At 40.5% G+C, this 21,844-nt stretch overlaps 1 protein-coding gene across 4 annotated transcripts in view; it reads left to right on the top strand.

Annotated features, from left to right (window-relative positions):
- The window catches only part of MYO1E (myosin IE), a 112,272-nt gene that overhangs the window by 88,642 nt on the left and 1,786 nt on the right, over positions 1–21,844 (top strand). For 2 of the 4 annotated variants that reach the window (XM_027644438.1, XM_027644437.1), the window contains exons 17-26: positions 38–144; positions 3,356–3,454; positions 7,190–7,334; positions 10,543–10,657; positions 11,344–11,513; positions 11,962–12,107; positions 13,073–13,219; positions 14,516–14,673; positions 15,459–15,551; positions 17,487–17,691. In XM_027644438.1, the coding sequence (XP_027500239.1) occupies positions 38–144; positions 3,356–3,454; positions 7,190–7,334; positions 10,543–10,657; positions 11,344–11,513; positions 11,962–12,107; positions 13,073–13,219; positions 14,516–14,673; positions 15,459–15,551; positions 17,487–17,691 (1,385 nt within the window). Of the gene's footprint in view, positions 1–37; positions 145–3,355; positions 3,455–7,189; positions 7,335–10,542; positions 10,658–11,343; positions 11,514–11,961; positions 12,108–13,072; positions 13,220–14,515; positions 14,674–15,458; positions 15,552–17,486; positions 17,692–21,248; positions 21,842–21,844 lie in introns of those variants that run through there. The other 2 variants (XR_003527830.1, XM_027644439.1) reach the window with 2 other exon arrangements.

Here is a 21,844-nt window from a genome sequence, read left to right as displayed (position 1 = left end):
TCAGCTCAGATCCTATTGTTTTTCTTCTCTTTTACAGAAACAAGCCAATGACCTTGTAGGCACCCTGATGAAGTGCACACCCCATTACATCCGCTGCATCAAACCAAATGAAACAAAGAAGTCTCGAGACTGGGAGGAGAGCAGGTATGTGATGGGAACCAGTGCTGGTAATCCAAAGGAGCCACAAAAATTCATAATTTCTAATCACACAGCCTACAAACAGAACTAGATTCTCTAAATCTGGCATGACTCCTCCTAAAGTCTGAAGATAAGGGATGGTCGCTTGGTCTAAATCAGCAGTTAGTGTATGCAGTTCTTAGATTTTTCTCCTGTCAGTTATGAATAATCAACATTTGCACGAGTACCACTATATTAGTATATTAAAGACTCAGTTTTCCATGTAGAATTTGCACACCAAATGCATTATACGTATCTTCTAACTTTTGCTACTTTTTAAATTGAAAAACAGCTTCTGTTAAGAAGCTAAAAAGCTGATAGTATTTCTGTATCTGCTTTTATCAATCTTATCAGAAAGTGCCTATAACCAACAATTTAGAAAGTTCCTGTTTTACTTCTTGACTTTTAAGTTTAATTAGCTAACTCTTTATAGAGAATTCACTGGAATATTGTATCAGGTGATTATATAGATATTAAATAGATGTCTAAATCATCAGTTTGGTTTATCACATCTTGTCTGAAAAAAGATGCTGCTCTCTTTTGCACTGAGGTAGGTGCTCAGTAGGGTGTCTTTTCTATGTGAGGGCCTAATGTAGATAACATTTATTATTATATACCAAGTACTTTTGGTAGTGATAAAATTGCTGATGAAGCAAGTGGTTATTTCTGTTACAGTGAAACAGGTTGCAAGGCCTGATAAAAAGCATTCTTGAGAACCCCCCAGCAGAATTCCCTTCCTGCCCTTTGGCATGCAGACTGGCACAGTCACATGCAGATGGAGAGCACTTACAGAAGCAATTGGGTCTGCCCTTCAAAATGTCACTGAGGGCTTGGCAGGAAATGGAGACCCTTTTTCTGTAGCTTTTCCACCCCTGAAAATCCTACTGTGCAAGGCTTAATTTTCCACTGACACTGGTGACTAAAGAAGGGGAAAGAAAGTGATCCTGGGAAAAGTGTTTATAAAACTTTTAACTATAAGTTGAGGGGCTTTTAAAATCAATCATTTAGGTATTTGGAAACAGGCCTGTTATTGTGGAAGGTGTTGCTGGGAAACCAAGGAAACAAACAAATAAAATCCTAGTCCTGAGAAAAGGGCAGCTTTCAGGAAACGCCTTTTGGAGCAAAAATGGGCAAGATTTCTTCTTGTTTTCCCATAATTAGGATGGTGTGTTATCAGTAGCTGCTGTATTTGCCAAGTGAAATACAAAGGATTGTGCACTATCAAACTGAGACAAAAATGGAAGTGCTGCTTATAATGGTAATGCTTTATCCCTGTTTAAAACTCCTAACATTCCCTCTCATTTCAATCTGTGATTGCCCACCTACTGTAGTAGGACTTCACTGTGGCAGTTAGGGACAGGTCTGGGGAAAAGAAATTTATATGCATGTGACAGTTCAAAGTTCAGCTTAATTTTGTTGTTTCTCGATCTTACTGTGAGAGGGAAATACAAACCATAACTGAGTTTATGTGATATCTTGCTGAATGGTTGATTAAAGTTTTTTTTTCTTCGTTTTCTGCTGTGATCACATAATGCTGCATCATACCCCATAGCTGATGTGATGGGAATAGTAATTTACTTATTAGTAGCAGGTTACTAGACCGTGAAAACGTTACTGAAAAAGGAAAAAACCCTCTCACAAAGCCTGTCTTACTTCATGCTCCCAGAAGCCATGTAACTGCAGCTTTCTGCTGCTGTTGAATAACTTTAAAATATTTAGCACTGAAACATAGGCCTTGTGTAATATCTAAACCTTGTATAATACCTTAGTTATTCCAGAAATTGGGGTGTTCTTGAAATGTGTTTTTGTTCAGGTCCTGGCACAGCCACTTGGACTTGTATTCAAAACTGCTGCATTAGCTGAATTCCCAGACCCTGACCTGCTTGAGGTTGCTGCCTGGAGGGAGATTTTCAGTGTGCCTTTTCTCAGAAAGGAAGGGAAAAACAGAAAAATGTCTCAAATTCTCTGGTGCTGGACACTAATACTGGCAGGACAGTAAGAAAATAGGAGTAGTACTGTTGCTCCAGTGCATTATTCCAGATGTGAACAGGAGGGAAAGCTATAAACAGGAAAATATATTTTTGTCCACCAACTTTCTACTGTACCAGAATTCTTGGAGTGGGTACAAATATGCTTTATTCCTTGAACACAGCAAGATTAAAATGTTTAGTATTCTTTATTGTAAGCTAAAAGAGCAGTATCACTCATCATTTAGTAAAACACCTCTCAAAAGTGTTCTTCAAAAAGAAGAAATAACAGAAGGGATTTTGTCATTTGTGTAGCAAGGGATTTCAAAAGATTTTTCCCTTCATACTATGAGTCATGTGAAAAAAATGTCCCAACAAAAAAAATATCAATGGGCAGTACATTTTATATTGAAATTTAATAATTCAAAATAGCTAGAGAAAAAACATGGAATTTTTTCAATGTGTTTCAGGATTTGAAAAATTTTTTGTAAAATCAGAGAAATAGTAAGCAAACCAAAATTAACTGGCTTCTTACAGGCTCAGTTTTTTAATTATATGTAAAGAAATGTTCTTTTATATACTGACCAGCCAAGCTTCAGCCAGCCTTGTGCCTGTCCTCAAATCCTTCCGTTGCAGCATGATAAAATTGGGAGGAATTCCAGCTTTTCACCAATATACCGACCTGGTTTGCTTTCTGATTCTTTGTGAAGTGAAAGTTTGGCATCTGGGGCTTTTTTCCAGCCGTCAGACTTGGTCCTGTCTCCAGAACAACCAAAAAAAATGCTGCTCTGTGCTACTGTTGCTGTTTGATCTGTGTAAAGTAGTGGTAAAACCTACAATAAAGGAACACAAAAGAGTTTCCCAGGTCCCTTGGGAATTGTATAGGTAGTAGTTACTTGGCCTTTCATGTGTAATAGTATTGGCTAAGGAATTTGGACATTAATTACCTTGGAAATGGGATGCTAAACTAGGAAAAAATGCTAAGGTAAACCTGCTACCTGTATTTATTTCAGCACTGTAGTCTACCTGCCTTGAATATTTTTCCCACCATGCAGTGTGCATGGTAATGTGGAAGAATAGATTCATATACCTGTGCATGAATTTTAGCAATCAGTGGTCTTTAAGCATTATTCAGACTGTTAAGAACGCCTCCATCCACAAGTGGGCTGAAATAAAATGGATGGTAAACCTTGTGTTGTTTTTGTCCACAGGGTAAAACATCAAGTGGAATACTTGGGTCTGAAAGAAAATATTCGAGTAAGAAGAGCTGGTTATGCCTACAGGAGGGTTTTCAAGAAGTTCCTGCAGAGGTAGGGTAACATTCATTTAGAAGTACTGCTGCACACTTGTTTGTTTATATGATGAGGAGGGAGCCAAGAGGCTCCAAGTTTTGAAAGCTTGTTTCCCACTTACCCTTTTCTCCCCATTTGCCTTGCCCAGTGATCTGGATTACACAGAGATTTGAAACTGTTTTAAAGCCTGGTTTTGTGTTTGTGAAAGTATTTTCATTTTTTCTGTAAACTTGCCTAAGGCCCCAGTTCTTTTTGTAGTGCTATGAGAGGATACCTCAGAGTTAAAAAGAGTTAAGGGAACTGCTGCAGTGCCTGAGATCTGCTAGCCTTTGTTTCAAATGTTACTGCTCTAGCTCTCCCCACTTTTCTCCCAATGACAGAGAGAAGATAGTAAAGAAATACATGCCTGCCATTCAACCATTGCAGTGTAAAGAGTAACTTCAGCTTAAATTGCTCATTATCCTTCCAGTGGTGTTCCAACAGCTGGGAATGGGTACAACTCAAACCACTGCAGCTGCTCTCTGAATGAATGAAAGCAAGTCAGAGCTCTGTAAGACCAGTCCTTTTTTCAGTGTCTTAGGACCAGCTGTTAAGATGATTAACTACCTCCACTAGCTAATGAAATCCTCTTAAATAAAAGCAGTTTCAAGATTTATACAACATTCAGCTTCTGGTTTTCAGAAACTTGAGACATACAGCTAATAAATGCCCAAACAGACATTATGTGACAAAAAGCTCTTGTTGGAAGTCTTTGAATTGCATTTGAGAATATAAAACAAAACCCCAAACAGTATTTGCAAGGGATGGAGTATAATTAGACAGCACAGAACAAAGCCACGAATAATACTTCAGGATAATACCAAAAATGTTCTAATAATGTAATAATAGTCAGACCTAAAATCTCTTCAAGTTTGGACTCAATTTTCATTATGGAACAGTTTGAAATTCCTTTTTTGTCACGATCTTCAAACCCAGATGTATAAACATGATTATGCTTCAGGCTGTGTTACTTAACACAGACTGTTGCTGAGACAGAACAGCAGATTTATAATGAGTATTAAAATCCAGCCTCCCTAGTTGTTGAACACTGACTGTGAGGGCTGTGCTGCTCTAGCAGTCTGCACAAAGGAAAGCTACATGGTACTTCTGGATCCACTGAAACCATTCTTTGTGGAATTCATCCATTTGCTTCAAACTAATTAGCTGTGTTAAATTTAACATTGTGTTAGGAGTAAAGTTCCTGCTCCTTTTCCATCCACAGTTCCCTAGGATGCAGAACAAGCTCTGTTCTGACCCCCTGAGTCAGTGTGAGTAGCAGCGGGCAGAGCATGGGATGGCCAGGAAGTGCATGCTTGGACACTTGTTTTTGTTGGGCGTTCCTTGGCAGCTCCAGATAAGTGGAGATTTCTGGGCTGAATAGACTTTTATGTACAAAATTTACATTTGCATGCAAAAAGCCACAGTCTCTGAAAAGGCCTGTGTGTTCTAAGGCATAACCCATCTGAAAGCTGAGCTCCCTGCTCTGGGATTTAGACATGAGACCCAACTGCTTACTGTGAGTTTATAAGAGATAGTTTTGGAGGGCAGTCATGATTTGAAATTGTTTCAGGAGCATTTAAGAACACATTTGTGCTGAAATAAAGCGTAAGGTAAATTACACAAGCTTGAAAAACTGAGATGCCTGGATAGTGGCATGACCTGTTTGATGGGAAGCACAGGGAGATTGCAGTGGCATTGCTAAACAGCAGCAAACAGTGATAGAATTGTCACCTTGGCAAACTGTGAAATGCTTCACTGGTGCATGTTACAGAATAATCTGTTTCTTCTGCCCTGCAGATTTGCCACACCAGTAAAATGTCTGAAGTTAATTCGATAAAAAAGGAGAATTTAAAATCTATTAATTTGTACCCAAGATCTTTACTTACATTAAAAGGTCGTAAGAGTTCAGGAAATGTAGGAGAGAATTTGTAGCATGCTGAAATGTCATGTCACACTGTCTTGTGTGGAAGGTAGCAGTTTCAAACACCTTTATTAACCTCAGTCCTTTATCTTCAAACTTCATTAGATCCACCTATACTGCTGGTGGTACATGATAAACCTGCAAAAGAGGTTAAATAAATGAGCTGCCACTTACTTTAAATTAGAGCTCCTTACTAGGTTGCATCTGTTTACCCCATAATACTGATAAATTACATAAATATGTAAGTATACACATTGTCTGTAAACATAGATTATATAATATACAGTATAAATACAGCAGTGTATTAAATGAAATCCTATATTTGCTATATTTAAGGTGGTGTAAGAGCTAATTCATTATACCATCAAGCATAGTACCTGAGCATTTGTTAACTGATGGATTTGAATATGAGAACATCAGTGTTTTCAATCCTACTGAAGTATTCATCACTTATCATTCTCTTCTCATGTGCCCTCTATTCAGAGGTATTTGGGTTTTGTGATACGTTTCTTTTTAACTGTTTGCTATTTTTCTTTTTGTGGTATTGTTACTTAAGTTGCATGACACTGTCTCTGGTTCCTGGCTGGATAACATTTTAGATATTATGAGTAATCAACATTCCTTCAATGTATTTTCCAGCAATTCCTTGTGTGCTTTTTGAAAACATTTTATTAGAAGCTGTCTAAATTATCTTAAGAACTTGGAAATTATAACAAAGCAAACTCCATACCTTATCACTTTTTGTCATTTGTTGAATAATTTTACTAATAAGCATGATTTAGTTTATATAACTTGAGTACACTTTAAGCATTAAAAAGAAATTGTCAAGAGTGAAGAACATAAAATATTTCAGGGAGAGATTTGTCACAACATATTTAGCTGTTCTCCAGTCTTCTTGTCACAGGAGTCTAAATAGCTGCTGCTAAAGAAGTTACCCATTGACACACTGAGGCAGCTAAAGCCCATCAAGTGCTCCTTTGGTGGGCAGTGGAACAAGGCAGCTTTGTAACTCCAGCCTGGCAGTTCCAAAAGCCCAAGTTAAGCCTGAAGAAGTGTGGACAGTTTAAAAGGGGCTGAAACCTGGCATCTGCTTCATTCTCAGGGATTATAGAGAATACCATGAGAGACAAGGCTACTGCTTCTTTCTCTCAAATCCATGTTGTTATAGCACTTCCTGCTCCTTCCCTAGCCCTTTGTGTGGGCAGTTCCCGGTGTTCCCTCCAGGTAGCTCCAACATCACTGTTGCCTCCCCCTTGCCCCAGAGGCCAAGCCAAAGGCTACCTGAGATAGAGCCAAGAGTGGCTCCTTGCTGAATGCAGCCCAGCTCCTGGAAAGGTGGGTCAGGAGCACGAGCTGGTCTCTTGCTTAGAAACAGAAAAGACCTTTGCAACCAATAAGAGACTCAGGGGGCTTGAGTGAGAAATTGGCCACGTACTTGGGAATGGATCTAGAATGCCAAGGATGTAGGTACTCAAATCTGGACCATACGTGAAAAACCTCACCCTGGGCTTCAGCAGATCACAGCAGAACTTCCTGCAATTGACTGCAGCAGTTACCAAACAGCAACACAGCAACTGGAAATGGGAGACTCCAGGGCACTACTGTACTTCTCATTGCAGTTGTTTGGTCTCACTAAACAAGAAACATCTTAGTACTCTGCATCTTGGCACACACCAAGCTCTGAGTCCTGCTCCAGTTGTTAACTCTCCCCCAGAGTTAACTCTGACCCAGAGTCAGTGGTATCCTGCTGCTGTTGGATGCCAGGTCTTAATCTCTCCTCCTTAATGGTTCAGGTACGCCATTCTGACCAAAGCAACCTGGCCTTCTTGGAGAGGAGAAGAGAAACAAGGAGTCCTCCACCTGCTTCAGTCAGTCAACATGGATCCTGACCAGTACCAGCTTGGGAAATCCAAAGTCTTCATCAAAGCTCCAGAGTCCGTAAGTGTGGCCACTGCATGACTGACACAAATACAAACAGCATTAAATGCATCAAGAAGAGGAGGTAGGATATGAAGATGCTTTGGTGGCAGGTTGCACAAACTGACATCCAGTCTGTCACACGAAGAAATATTATGACATGAAAACATCTGTGACCATTACCCAAGAAAACTGGTCCTTTTCTCAGTGCAAGAACTACTGATGAAGGTAGAATAGTCCCCAGTTGGTAAGGATATGTTGTGCAGCATTGAGTAAATCAATGTTCCAGAATGACTGCAGCTTGAAATCCTGTTCTAAGAGAACATCAGGGAGGCATCATGGGGCTGTTTTGATCCTGTGGCTACTAAACTGCACAAAATCTGTTGGAAAAAAGTTTTCTTACGTTGCTATTCTAGAAAGTTGTTAAGGAAAATCTGTGCTCTACTCACCATCATTTATTCCTTATGCATCAGAAGCCATAGGGCTTAGTTTGTGCTTTAACTGAAGTTACATTTTAAAATAAAAGCAGACCACTTCTATCATTTATCATTTTCTGTTCCAGGAATATATTTTTTACTCTGCAGAGCAATAGTAATTCAGGCCATGACACTGCTGTGCCCAATCAGACAGGAAGAAATCTGTTAAAAAAAAAAAGATAATGCTTCTCCAAGTCATAATAGACATTGTGTTCTTTCTACCATAAATAGGGTAAGATATTGTTCAGGAATAATGGGACTTTACATTCCTGCCATCTGCGAGACATGTTTATACACTACAGCATATAGTGCTCGAGATGTAGGTTATTAGAATACTGAGGTGCATGTTGATATAAATAATATAAACAATTAAGGGAAGAAAACAAAATAGTTTTTGTGTGGTGGCTGCATTCTTGAACTGTGCTGCTTCATGGATAAACAAATACAAAATTTTAAAGTAGCATTGTTTGCAGTTTTATGTAACAAATCATACAAGGCACTCTCTGGCTTTCCTGAAATGCCCCTTATAAGAACACAGATTTTTAGCAGCTGCATCTTCACAAATGGGATGAGTCTTATTCCTGTATTTTTCAAAGAAAGAAATGAAATAATTTCCTGGTTTCTGTCTTCTGTTTAGTAGTGGCACGTGCTCCCATGGGGTTGATGGATCTAGTTCCCCTTGGCTCTGAAGTGGCCAAAAAGTTAATATTCTGTACCCCAGCATCATATGCTGCCAGGTTGTTCTCAAGTGGAAGAAATTTTTATCCAGTGGATGTCTCTTCCCATCCTAATCCATGTCGATAATACTAAGCCCTGGTTCCATGTATATGTCATTTAATGGTGGATCTGTGAGTTTTCCTGAAGGGCAGTTCTGTAGGTTAGGAAAACATGATGTTGACTGGAAATAGTATAATTTTTTGGGTTGTGTTTCAAATTTAATTTAAATTAATGCTTTCAATTACTGTATGTTTTCTTAAATTTTTTTAAATGCCATGAAATCTGTTTTTAAACGAGTGCTAAAAGTACTTTTTCGTTTTAAGTTGAAAATGTTTTTTGTGAGCTGAATATTCTGAAGTTTGATTTATATCTTTTATTAAGAGAGACAGTCATCTTCCATCTTATATTACTAAAGTATTGGCTAGGGTTATATTACTCTTGAGAAAAATAATCTTTTAGATGGTAAATGAAATGTTTTCTTTCTACCACCAAAAAAAGCACCTGTTGTGGTTAATCAGATGAAAAATACTTGATTTTCTCAGGAGTGCAAGAGGAGGCTTTATAATACATATTTTAGGGAAGAGTTTATGTAGTATTTTTATAGCTTAAGAACTGGATTTTAGCTCAGTGATTGAGTGGAACTTCCTTAATGGTGATCTTCAGCTGCAGGTGATAGATTATTTTGTGCTGAGATTTTACAATTAGCATTGTTGGTAGAGAAGTAAATGGTGAGTGTTCATGAGAGACAACATCAATATTGTTCCTGTAACCTGAATTACACGAGGGTTGGTTACAGCCCTGCTGAGGCTGAGGGTGTTTTTGCATCAGGAGCACTCCTGGCTGTGTGTGAAACCCTACCCAGTGCTTGTGCTCCTGAGGAGATTTCTTCTTTTTAATAACTTTGCTGTAGATGGAGAATTGCCAACGGTGAAATAAGGTTTTATGGGTGGCAGAAAGGAGGCTTCATTATTTACATTTCCATCACACACCTGAATAAATAACTCTGTACAGAGCAAGTGAGTTCTGAGGAAATGGTTTGCACTAGATCAAGTTTCCTTTTTAAGATCAATATGAAGAACAGTATTTTTCTAGATTTGCAGGGTTTAGAGTAGCAAAAGAAAAAAGAATCCTAAAGCCCAGCTTTGCTTCTTCTTATACCTGTTTTTACTAATTTTATCTCTTTTGAAAGACAGAAGAAAAATTCTTATGAATGTTTAACACACAATGGAGAGAAATAATAAGCAACAGTCATGTTAGTGGACTGACTGAGTGCTGTAATTTAGCCAAATGCTTGTGCTTCTGGTGAGACAAAAAAAAACATTTAAGCATGTAAAAGGTTATAGTGAAATATGCTATATCCTGCAATAATTTTGAAGTTGTTCTATTGCATTAAATTTACATATATTTTAGTGAGACCTGGGAAATTCTCAAAAAAGGGGATGTGCCTTCCCTTTCTGTTTTGATAAAACAGTATGATCTCTTGATTTCTGACATTTTAGACCTAAAAATCTTATTATGTCATGCTTCTGAAATATAGGGTCGTAGTTGTAAATCCTGCAGCCATCTGACAAACTTCTCTGGTGACAGAGGATGGAACCAATGGACACGAGAGTGTGAAATTCAGTCAGGGAAGAAAGTTGGCTGTGAACACAGTGTATTGTGTTACACATTGCACAGATCCCCACAGACATGGTGACATTCTGAAAAGGGAAGTGGAAATTTTGGAGAATGTGGAGATGGAGGCTGGATGAATGGCCAGTGGAGAACCTTGAGTTGCACCAATAGAATATTTCAGGGAGAATCCATGCTCCTCTTCCTTCCTCATGGGGTTTGGAGCTTAATGGGTAGACTGGTAGGAGCCACAACTACTCAGGCATCAGAGATTTCTTGTGGAAAAGGCCACCTTAACATTCCAAACTCAGCTCCCACAGCTGTGGTAGAGGCACCAGCTTGGATCCAGAGGGAAATGCACTGGGGAGCTGTGCTTGAACTTTGTGTGTAAAATGTTTGACACACTTTTCTGTCTCTCTGTACAGCTATTTTTGCTAGAAGAGATGAGGGAGAGGAAGTACGATGGGTATGCCAGGGCCATCCAGAAGGCCTGGAGGAAATACGCGGCCAGGAAAAGATACGTCCAGATGAGAGAAGAAGGTGGGTCAGAACTGCTGCTGGCAGGTATTGCACACGTGGTTCCAGGAACAGGGAGAGGCCCACAAGGGATGAAGGAGATCTCTCCCTCTCTATAGGCAAACAGTGACTGTCTGGGAATGACTGCAAACTGTTGGATGCCTGAGGTAGCACTGGTGAGGTTGACTGCTCTGCACACGCGGATTTCTTGGGCTGACCAGTGTTTTGCTCTCAAATCAAAGCCAGACTGAGTAGGACAGACATCAGAGATGCTCCAGGGGAATCGAAAAAGAAAATCCTTCCCGCGGTTATGCAGGACCTGGATGTTCTGTATATGATACAATCCAATCCAAGGACTCTGCTGCTTAGTTGTGTGTGTGGCACCTGGGTTGTGTAAAGGAACATTCTGGGTTTGGAAGAGTTAATCTTAAATTTTCAGAAATGAGTGAGGAATTCCTTAGTTCCAGAAGTGCTCCCGATTCACCAGAACTGCTGAGCTTGCCATCAGTGTATTTCATTAGGAATGAATGTAATGATTGCATACATCCTTACATAAGGATTAGTAGCAGTGCTTCACTGTTTTTTCCATATTATAAACAATTTGTTTATCGCTTCTTGCCAAGAAGTTCTGTGTGAAACAGCTCTTTCAGATCATGAGTTCAGGAAATTTAGTAAATGCTATTAATCAATGTTTATTTTTGGTATTTAAGCATCAGATCTGTTGCTGAACAAGAAGGAGAGAAGACGGAACAGCCTTAACAGGAATTTTGTGGGAGATTACATAGGCATGGAGGACCACCCAGAGCTGCGCCAGTTCGTGGGCAAACGGGAGAAGATCGATTTTGCAGACACTGTGACTAAGTATGACAGAAGGTTTAAGGTGGGTTTAAGAGCCACATCCACTAGTGATTAGTTCTGCTGGGATTTAGAGTTGTCTTCTCCATCCTGTAACAGAAACTCCACCAGGTTGGTGTCACACCATCCAGGACACCAGCTTGAATAAAGTGTCTTTGATTTAAAGACTCATCGGGAAGCAGTTACAGCCCTGTGATCAGAACACTGCTGTTACCAAGCCTGTTGTCCAAGGATGAAGGCTTTATGGGACTTGCTGGGCAGAAAAGCTGCATTACTTAGGAAAGGGGGAACAAAGCTAACTTTCCTGTCCTGTGCAATCTGATGTGATTAACCCCAGCAGTACTTTTTTCACTTGAACCACAGACTAACAGTGTTGCCCTAAATCATAGCACTTCATATATCTGTGGAACAGCATCACATGAGTGCAGTGATCTCTGCACAGCTGTGCATTTTCAAACCATGTTGTGTTTCAGAGTGTGAAGAGGGACCTTGTCCTCACCCCCAAGTGCATTTACCTGATCGGGCGGGAGAAGGTAAAGCAGGGCCCAGAGAAAGGCCAAGTGAAGGAAGTCCTAAAGCGAAGGATGGAAATGGAGAGAATCCTCTCTGTTTCTTTAAGGTCAGTACCTTAAATATATGGGCAGAGAAACCTTCTCACAGGCATTTTCCAGTACTCAAAACCAGCAGATTTCACATTTTTGCAGAACTCTTCACAGATATTGCAAGATTAGGGAAAGGTCTGCAAGATCCGTCTGCTCACAGTACCACTTTCAAAATCTGTAGTTTGTTTAACATACAGATTTTTAATGCTGGTTGCAGTAAAATAGCTCTGGTAGATCTAGGTGAAAGATGGGAGTGGAACCTGTCTGCAGTGCTCCAGGTTTGGACTGTGTGCTGTGCCTGGCCTGTAGCATTCCAAAGGCAGTGTCACACCGAGGCAGCCAGAGCAGAGCTGCTGGCCAAGCTGGTGAAAGCTGTTACACTCTCCTCACATGTAAAAGCTCCACAGAACCTCCTGAAGCAGAACCAGATGTGCTTCAGTTCAGAGGAAATAATGTATGTTCCTTATGTCTAATAATGTTTTGTATTTAGCTTCTAGATTTTACTTTGTTGTAAAAAACATTGATGTTTGTATAGACTCAGAATTGCAAGCTATCAAACTGCCCAGGTATTCCTCCAAAACCAAACCTTCAAGAACCTATGGGGGCAAAAGGGCTTTTCCCTCTTATGTTACTATGGCCTGAGGTAAAAATGGGTCTTGCTCAAGGGATCCCTTAAATCAGTATTGATGTGGCTGAGCAGGGATGCAGCTTTAAGAGCACATGGTTTTTTGCTAGCAGCAATTATTGTAAAATGTCTAAGTAGTATTCCTGTCTCTCAAAAAGGATCGTTTCAGATGTTCCATTATTAATTCCTGAAAAAAACCCCTGTTCTCAGAAAGCAAGGCTCCATAATTAATGCTGCTTGGACTTTGTTATGTTTTTAAAAATGACCCATGAGTGCTCTGTGGATGTCGTTGTAGTGCTGTCTGTATTTGCTGATGAAATTTTGAACTGACTAGTATATGCTCTGGTTTCCTTGCAGCACCATGCAGGATGACATTTTCATTCTACATGAACAGGAATATGACAGTTTGCTCGAATCAGTCTTCAAAACTGAGTTTTTAAGCCTCTTATCAAAACGATATGAAGAGAAAACACAAAGAAAACTACCTCTGAAATTTAGCAATACGTGAGTTACGGCTTTTTTCAATGGGCCTTTATTAAGGATAAATATTCTTTGTTCTTGCTGCCAAGGCAAATAAGTGCTAGTTGTGGAGCCCCTGACACCATGCTTTATTTTAAAATAATAGGAGGTAGCAGTGTAAAAATAGTATGTGCAGGGAGACCAGACTTTGTGGTTGCCTTGTCAGAGGAACAGGTTAGGATTATAACAATCTGAAATTCTGAAGTTGGTTGTGGGTGCAAAGCATTGCAGGGTGAAAGAATAATTCTTAAAAAAACCCCATTAGTTAAATGATATTGGGAACAGTTTTTTTAGAAACAAGCTTGGAAAACTACAGAGTGTCTGATGTGCATTTGAGCTGTAAGGACATCCTGGAAGCTATCCCAGCAAACATGTGCTTTTGTTGATACTTCTACCCATTAAACAGATGAGCAGCAGCAGGCCTTGGATTTGTGTGTTTATTTTATTGCCTTCAAAAAACTGGAAGAAATACAAGGCTACTGGAGATCATTATTTTCATTTGGAAAGGGTGTAGAGGGACAATTGAAGTGTGGAGCATTACTGTAGCATACACTGCTGTACACTGGGAATCCAAAGCCAGGACCAGGAGCACACTTTTTTATTCATGTAAGATGTCATGTATTATACTTCTGGGGGCTTGCCCAAAACCAAAACATGACTTTTTTTTATCTCATATCTTGAGTACAGTTCAGAGGAGATGGATAGTGTGGAAAGAATATATATATATGTAATATATAGTGTGTGTGTGTGTGTGTGTGCGCTTACATGGAAAAAAATGTAAATTGAAAAGATTGAAGTGTATGTATCCAAAACATTCAGTCCCAGAACATGCACAAGGCCTGCCCCAAAGTATATACATCTCTACATCTGATATATATCTACATCTAAGTATGTGCAGAAGAATGTTCAGAAGTGGAGCACTCCAGTTGCTCCAGCAGAGTCTGCTGCAGAGGCAGTGATGTCTGAGGGCAGACACAGCTCTTACTCGGACCTTGGCACATTTTTCTTCAAAGGTCTCTGTCCTCTCTTGGGCATCTTAAACCTCCTTTCAATAGCTCTATCAGGAAAGTTAAAACATCAATTAAGAAGAACATTTAAAAAAAAAAGGCATGAAAATAAGATTTAATTAGGTGGTTTATGTCAGCTAAGTCACTCAGGGAATGCAGGTTCTCAGTCTAAGCTTCGCATTTTAATAATTCTCTTATCTGCTGCCAAGTGATATTGTCTTGATTTGACACCGAAATGCTGGGTTTAATTCATGTGTTCACCTGCTTCTGTTAGACTTGAAGTGAAGCTGAAGAAGGAGAGCTGGGGGCCCTGGAGCAGTGGTGGCTCTCGACAAGTGCAGTTCATGCAGGGCCAGGGAGACGTGGCCCTTCTCAAGCCAAGTAACAAAGTGCTGCAGATCAGCATTGGGCCAGGGCTGCCAAAGAATTCCCGTAAGTAGGAATTTCCTCGAGAATACAAAATGGTTACTCTTTCTGTGCTTGCTTGGCTTTACCCTCACCATGTTCTTAATTGTTTCTCTGTAACATTTAAAAGATGACCCTAATGATAGAGCAGAATTCCTTGCTGCTTTACAGTTGTGCTGGAATTTTGTTCCTTTCACTATGTACCAATGGTTTCTGAAATGCCTGAAATTCTTTCCCCTGCAGCAGAAGAAATGAGGGCATTTAACCATGTGAGTAGTACAAAAGGCACAGCTAGCCAAGCATTTCGGGGCAGAGTTTCACCCTGCTCTGAGCTTCTGCAGTTCCTACACACCTGCTGATGAAAGGTCTGCATCAGGACAGGTGGTGACATGAAGAAATGTAATATCTGTGCATCACCAAAGATCGAGCTGCAAATACATCAGCCTCTTGAATTTTGTGCCCTGCCTTTCTCTCATGCTAATTGCTGTTCAGAGGCAGCATAGTCAGAAGTAGTGCTCTGCCAGTTATCCATGGTTATGAACAAGTTCATAAAGCTCAGGTGTTCTGGGCCTTCTTTACTGTAGTTGTGAGACAGCTTTGCTTTATATCCTGTGGTTGAACTGGATCACAAAAGGGAGAAGATGCCAAAGTCATCCTTGTTGCACCTAAGGCTTTGGAACAGCCTGGCCAACAATCAGATTCCTTATTCCTGAAGATCAGCTCTGTTGAATCACAGAGTAGGGGCTCTGGCAGCCACAAGAACTTAATTAATGTAACTGAAAGGATAACAGAATATTGCTGGTTTCTTTTAGGTCCTACTAGACGGAACCTTACCCAAAGTAGAGGGTATTCCAACAGGTCTCAAGGTCAGACTTATCCTATGAGAGCTGCACCACCTCCCCCTGGTAAGTCCTCTTAGCCTCAGGCAAAGCAAAATTCGAGATTGAGACTTTTGCTTTACTCTTGTCGTCTGATAATTTTTACCCATTAAAAAAAATCACAGTAAAGGTTTAAATTGCTGTTTAAAAGATCCTGACTGGAAAACGTATATTTGTAGGCATTTTATGAAGTGTACTGTTGGAGTCTGCAGACAATTGAACGGGTATTCCCCCAGAGGTGTCCTTGTTGTCGTGGATGCTGACTTGTTCAGCCACTAAAACTAGCCCTGTAGCCTTCTTCACTGTCAAGGGTAAAAGCTGTGTGCTTGTCAAGCCACAGACAATGCTTTGCAGTGAAACTGCTTTCAGTGCCAATAAACCACAGAATGCAATTTATGTCTCATTGTCCTGCCCTGTTAAACATGTAACCAGCTCTGGTGTGTGCTGGGGCAGATCAGCTGTGCCAGTAAACAGCCTGGCTTTTTCTGCATGGGACTGATGTCATTTTAGGGTGTTTCACTTCTGCCCTCGGGAGATACGATTAATTTTGCCTGTGAACTCAGAGGGCAGAACAATATTCCATTGACCCAACGTTTCCCAAGAGGTTTTTTTTTTACTTACACTCCCAGAGTACTTTTTTTTTTTAACAAAGGGTTCTCTTTCAGTCAGTTGCTGTTTATGGAGAACAATGCTAGTGGTGGAAGTTTGGGGGTGTGACCAGTCTCGGTCACCAGATTAACCAGACAATTCCAAATCCTCACAGCTGTGTGAGTCAAACTCAGGACTGTGTGATCTGCAAGAACTGCTTGAAGTGGGAAATTACTGGAAGGAGCCGACCTGTCAGCAAAAAGAGACAGTGAACAGTAACACTGTGGGCCATTGTCATTGTCCCTGAGCATTTGAAATGGATTCTGCTGTTTTCAGACCTGTTTTGAAATCAATGATCCAGCAGCTGAACAGACTGTTATGTCCATGTTCAGAAGAACCCAAAGCTTTATTTATGTAACCATAATGTCAGTGCCATACATTGCAAAGTGAGGTTTATTTGTGGCTACTTAAGCTCTGCTGCAGTATCAAGAGAATATCAGAAGCAGATAGCAGCTGTTGAGGGCAGTAAAGTTTTTCCCAGTGTCATGATTATGAATTCTCCTCTCTGCACAGCTGTTCATTCTGCTGATTTTTAACAGGCATAATCAAAATGGAAAAAGGACACCACTAACAAACTGATTTTGAATATAAGCCTAGCTCCCATTTTATTCAGTAGGGGCTTTAGGAATGTAAAGCATGGAGACAAGCTCCTTAGGCCCTGATCCTGCAAGTAGCTGAGACATGGGTGGGTTTGCTTTAAATTCAATTTAGAGGTATAATTAGTTATTTAAAGGTATTTACCCATGTCATCACCTAGAAAATTCAAACTCCTTTTCAACTATCAGAGTAGCAGCAAGGTGGGTTTTTTAAACAAAGCTAATTTAAAAACCCTGAATCTCCCCCCCTTGCTTATTAAAATAGAGAAGTAGTTATAGCAACTTAATAAAAACAGTCAAATTCCCTGAATATGGGGTAGACTGAGTTTGAACTTCACAAGAAAAAGAAGAAAAGACTCCCAGCATTCTGGCTAGCTGGGGATTAACCCTTATCTGGATAAAAAGTTATGCAGTGTTTTAAAGAGTGGCACCACATTCACTAACAGCTGAATTTGGCTGAGAGCCAATCCTCTTGTTTGCTTGTAACATTCAAAGCCCATGTCTTAAACTTGAGCACAAGCCCATGAAGCTGTGAACCCAAAACAGGTCGTCAGCAGACCAGAAACTGGGTGTACATAACACGAATTTGTTTTCAGTCTCCTTGGTAGGTGAGGCTCTGACAGTTGAACCTGAGAGCTGAGCCATCAACACGAGGGAAACGTTACCTTTATTGAACTGGAGTTTGGACTGGATGTGTTCACACTTTATTTACTTCCAGGTCAGCAGCAAAATGGAGTAATAAATCCCCCACAGTCCACGGCCCATCCTCATGTTCCAGGAAATCAATGGGCTGCTCAGAAAAACCTGTACACGAGTATGACACGACCAGCTTTGCCACGGCAAACGTCTGGAGGGTCAGGCAGGATCTCACAGCAGCCAGAAAGCTTGGATTTCTTGAAAGTACCTGACCAAGGAGCAGCTGGGTAAGATTTTACATCGAATCTGATATAAAGATGTCCATTTTTTATTAATTGCTTCACACACAAATTGTTGGTGACTGATAACACTGTGTACATGGGTGACTAGACTGTGCTGTTGAGCTGTACTCAAAGGTATCATCATCTTCCATGGGATTCCAAACACATATTCCATCATAAAGGTGAAGCAGCTCTAGTTTGATATCTTAAAATTGAATGTTAAGATTTTTAAGGCCTTCAAGTTTTTCATTGACCTACCAGTTTCTACTTTAACTCAGCCCTTATTCCAGTCTCTAATGAACATCAGTGGAGCTTGACTATAGTGGGAATCTGAGGGTCACTTACTTGTCCAAGACTGCTGCCTATTCAGCAGTTCCATGAAAAAAAAGAAAAAAGAATGTGGTTTAGAGGAAGCAGTTTGCTGATGACTTCCTATTTGTGTGATTTAATTCTGATATAACCAAGTCTCAGATAAATTACAGTTAGTAACAGCTGGTTGTCCCAGGGCATATTAAATCAAGGGAAGTTACATTAGCAGATAAGAATAAAAATCCACTGTGATAAGGTGTAATGTAGTAACTTTGCAGAGCAATGGTTCGTGCAGACACAAGTCTATACTTCACAGCTCTTCAAGTAAACACCTGATAAATATCTCCTTGTTATGTAGGAAAACCCCATGTGTGTTGAACAAGCCATCATTCTTACATCTTTGTCCAAATAACATTGAGGGGAAAAACCGAAGGGAATTTAGATTTTTTTCCTGTGAAGAACTCTGCTTGTAAATTAGAGTTCAGTGTCCTCCTCAAGCTTTTCTTCCTTCAAACAGTCCCTCTCTTTCCCTCCCTTCTAGCAGCTCTTTCCCTGCTGCAGTGAGAGCCCCTCCAGGCAGACACTCCTGGCAGCAGTTGGCTTTACCTGGCACCACTGCCCTGACTGACTCAGGGCAGTCCTTGCTTACCACTACAGCTGGAGCACCAGGTACCCCCTGGAGGTGCTGGAGAAGTTTGAAGTAAAACCTGAGACACTGCTGTAGTATGAATTTTGCCTGAGGAACTGCCCAAGGATTTAAAAGCCTCCCACGAATCCCATCCTGACACACATTCTTTTCCCCTCCTATACATTGTGAACTGCAGGAACACAGCAGTGACATGCCCCGTCCCAGGATGTTTCTTGCTCCTTACTGACACTTTAGCAGTCATGGTACTTCTACTCAGAGCTGTCAATTGGGACCCAAACTCCCAGGACTAGCAGCAAATTATTTTGCTAAATGTGCAAGAGCTAGCACCTGGGGTAATCTGGGAGAGATCAAGGTTAAGTCAAACTTTCACCAGGTTTCCACCTCACTTTCTGCAGCCCTTTAACACTTCTGCTCTCAGCCCTGAAATACTCTTGAGATTATGTGGAACAGCTCAGTCCCCTTCTCCAGTGATCCACTTAAATGGAGGTTCTTAAGAGGTAGAAAAAAACCCAATCCAACTCATTTTTAATGATATCAAGATTAACTTTTTGTACAGACAGACCCCTCTCAGCTGTCAGGCAACAGAAAAGCTCCCTGCACTAAATTCTCCTGTTGGCCTAAGCATTTTTTCCTGTGTGATCCAACTGGCTGATTTAGCAGTGTTGCTTCTAGTGAGCATTGGACACCTCACAGAAATCAAATAATACATAAGTGTGCACAATTGATAGATATGAGTATCAAAAGTGCACAGGGTTCCTAAGTAGTCTTTCTAGTTCCTAAACACAAAAAGCCCTTGAGCAGAATTAGGCATATAAAGAGGCCTTTTCAGTTGTACTAATGGCAGTCATTTCCCCCCACTGTGCATCAAGTGTTAGCCATTCAAGCATATTTAGAGCATTTTTCTGTTTAAGATTAATCTTCAAATAAGAAAGAAATCAGAAACAAGTGGCCGCTGCTAGTTATTTTAACAATTTCCAAACTGTCAGCACATGCTAACACCTTCAGACACCTCCATCTTGTAATAACTTCCATGCCTTTAAGTGGTGAAATTTTCTCAGTGCATGTCACCTTCTTTTGTTAAAGCTTTTACTAATAATAGACTCTACTTTGTCTGCAGACTACACAAAAACTCATAAGCTGTAGGATAAAGCCCTTGTGATTTCTGTCAGCAGCTGTGACTGACACATGCATTGCTGTAAAACGCAGCAGCCACCAAGTACATGATGATAGGAACCATCAGGTTGGAGTCAAAAGATCATTTACATCACATACCACAGTTTCTGATGCTGTGGGTGTGCACCAGCGACCCCCTCCTTCAGTATCAGGAGTTAACGAGGATGATTAGGAAGTATTAAAGCTTCTGTCACTGCATTAACACTTAAACTTTGGTCAGTGTAGTCCAAGGGAAGGAAAACAGCAAGCAATAAAACACAGTGTTAGAACATCCTGACTATCTGCCCCAGTTTTCACCAGTAACTGTGTATACTCAGAGTGGTAGAAAACCCCCCAGCAAAGAGCCACAGCAGTAACTGCAACCAGAACTAGTAGGGAACAGGCACCCATCGCTCCCCTTGGGATGGATTTCATGGAAGCCAAGCTTCTCTAGAGGAAGTGAGAAGTAAGATAAAAGCTCTTAGTAATACTTAACAATTCTGAGGAAGGAGGGAAGAGGAAGTTGGGGAGTGAGGGTTGTTTGTTTTGTTCTTTCAGTTTTGTTGTGGTTTTTTTCTTTCAAAGTGAGCCACAGTTGTAGGCAACCAGCATGGATGTTACTGTGTCAGGTAAAGGAACATCTAAAAAGGGCCTGGCAGAGTCATGTCTTAGACCTTAACATTCCAACAGAGGAGTTACTGGCTATTGGGTACTGAATGCACTGAACTGCATTTCCTACTTCTCACTTCTTGCAAACTGGTGTCACCCTTGGCCAGTTGGGTCCCTAATCCCAACCAGTAATCCAGCCAAGGTAGCAGATCATGTGAATTTAGCATTTCAAAACCACAGCCATATATAAGCAGATATGGTGTTTTAGAGTTAGAATTCAGTTTATTTTTAGCAAAGCAGCCAAGAAGGGAGGTACTGGTACCAACAATCCAGTCCAACACCAAGGTTAAAACCAGCACGTTCCCACCAGCAGAACAGCTCAGTTAAGGTGTTCTTGTTCTGCTGTGGTTGCAAAGAAGCTGAGCTACTTTTCCAAGACTTGTGCTGAATTCCTTAATTTCCATACATAGGTCCAGGTTTCACAACATACTCTATTTCAGGAAAAGTCAGTACAGTGCTACAGAGCAGGAGATCTCCCCCACATTAGATAGGAGCATTTCAGTTCTCAATTTATAACCTGTACTTTAAAGATTATTTTCTGGTGCAGTTCACAACACAAAGAACTAAACAGAGGTGTATTGACAAAAGTTAGGCCTAGGACTTTGTGTTTGTGTAACTAACTACCAACCTTTTCTGCAAAAGCTGTGTAGTGTTATCATGGCATTTACATGACATGATCACAGTTCATTCTCCTCCACATCATTACACCATTATCAGTCATTCAGCACATTTATTATTAATTTTAAACTGACATATTGAGTCTAATACCTGTTCTCTCTTCCAGCCTTTATTAGCTGATGAGCTGGCAAAATGCATTTCTTCCCTCTTTTCCCTTCCTAATCTTTGGAGTGGTCAGAGCTGTGACAGTTTGTGCAGCATCTCCCCTGCTGCTTCAGAGTTGGCTGTAACAGAACAAGTCCATAGATGGCCCTGGAGTCTGAGGCAACTTAAAAGAGATGCAATCTTTGTTACAGCTTAGTCACAAGAATGGTAAAGTAGCAAGCCTGTGAGCTAGAACTTTGTTTTTAATACTGAAAACTAAATCCTTGGTGACATTGGGGCAAGGGGAGAGACAGCCTAAGCTGTGTAAATACCAAGATCTGCATGAACTGCATGTGCACAGTTGCTTCCATTTCAGCCTGAGCACTAAAACTTCTCTGCATTTGAACTGCTGTTTGGAAGTACTTACCATCTATTTCTGTAGGAAACAAATGGCAACTCTTTTCCTGTCACAGGGAAGTCTCATACTGGTGTTTTTAGTTGTTGTGACATAAGAAAACCCTTTTTCTCTTGTTCTGTGAAATTCTTTAAAATGAATTCAGTAAGACAGAGGGGTTTGATAAAGCTTAGGTTCAGGCTTTGAAACACATTAACATTTTT

Source organism: Corapipo altera, unplaced genomic scaffold (genome assembly GCF_003945725.1).
Source record: "Corapipo altera isolate COAL_440 unplaced genomic scaffold, ASM394572v1 50, whole genome shotgun sequence".
NCBI lineage: Eukaryota > Metazoa > Chordata > Aves > Passeriformes > Pipridae > Corapipo > Corapipo altera.
The sequence above is the reverse complement of the archived record's forward strand: the minus strand, read 5'-3'. Positions and strand labels throughout refer to the sequence as shown.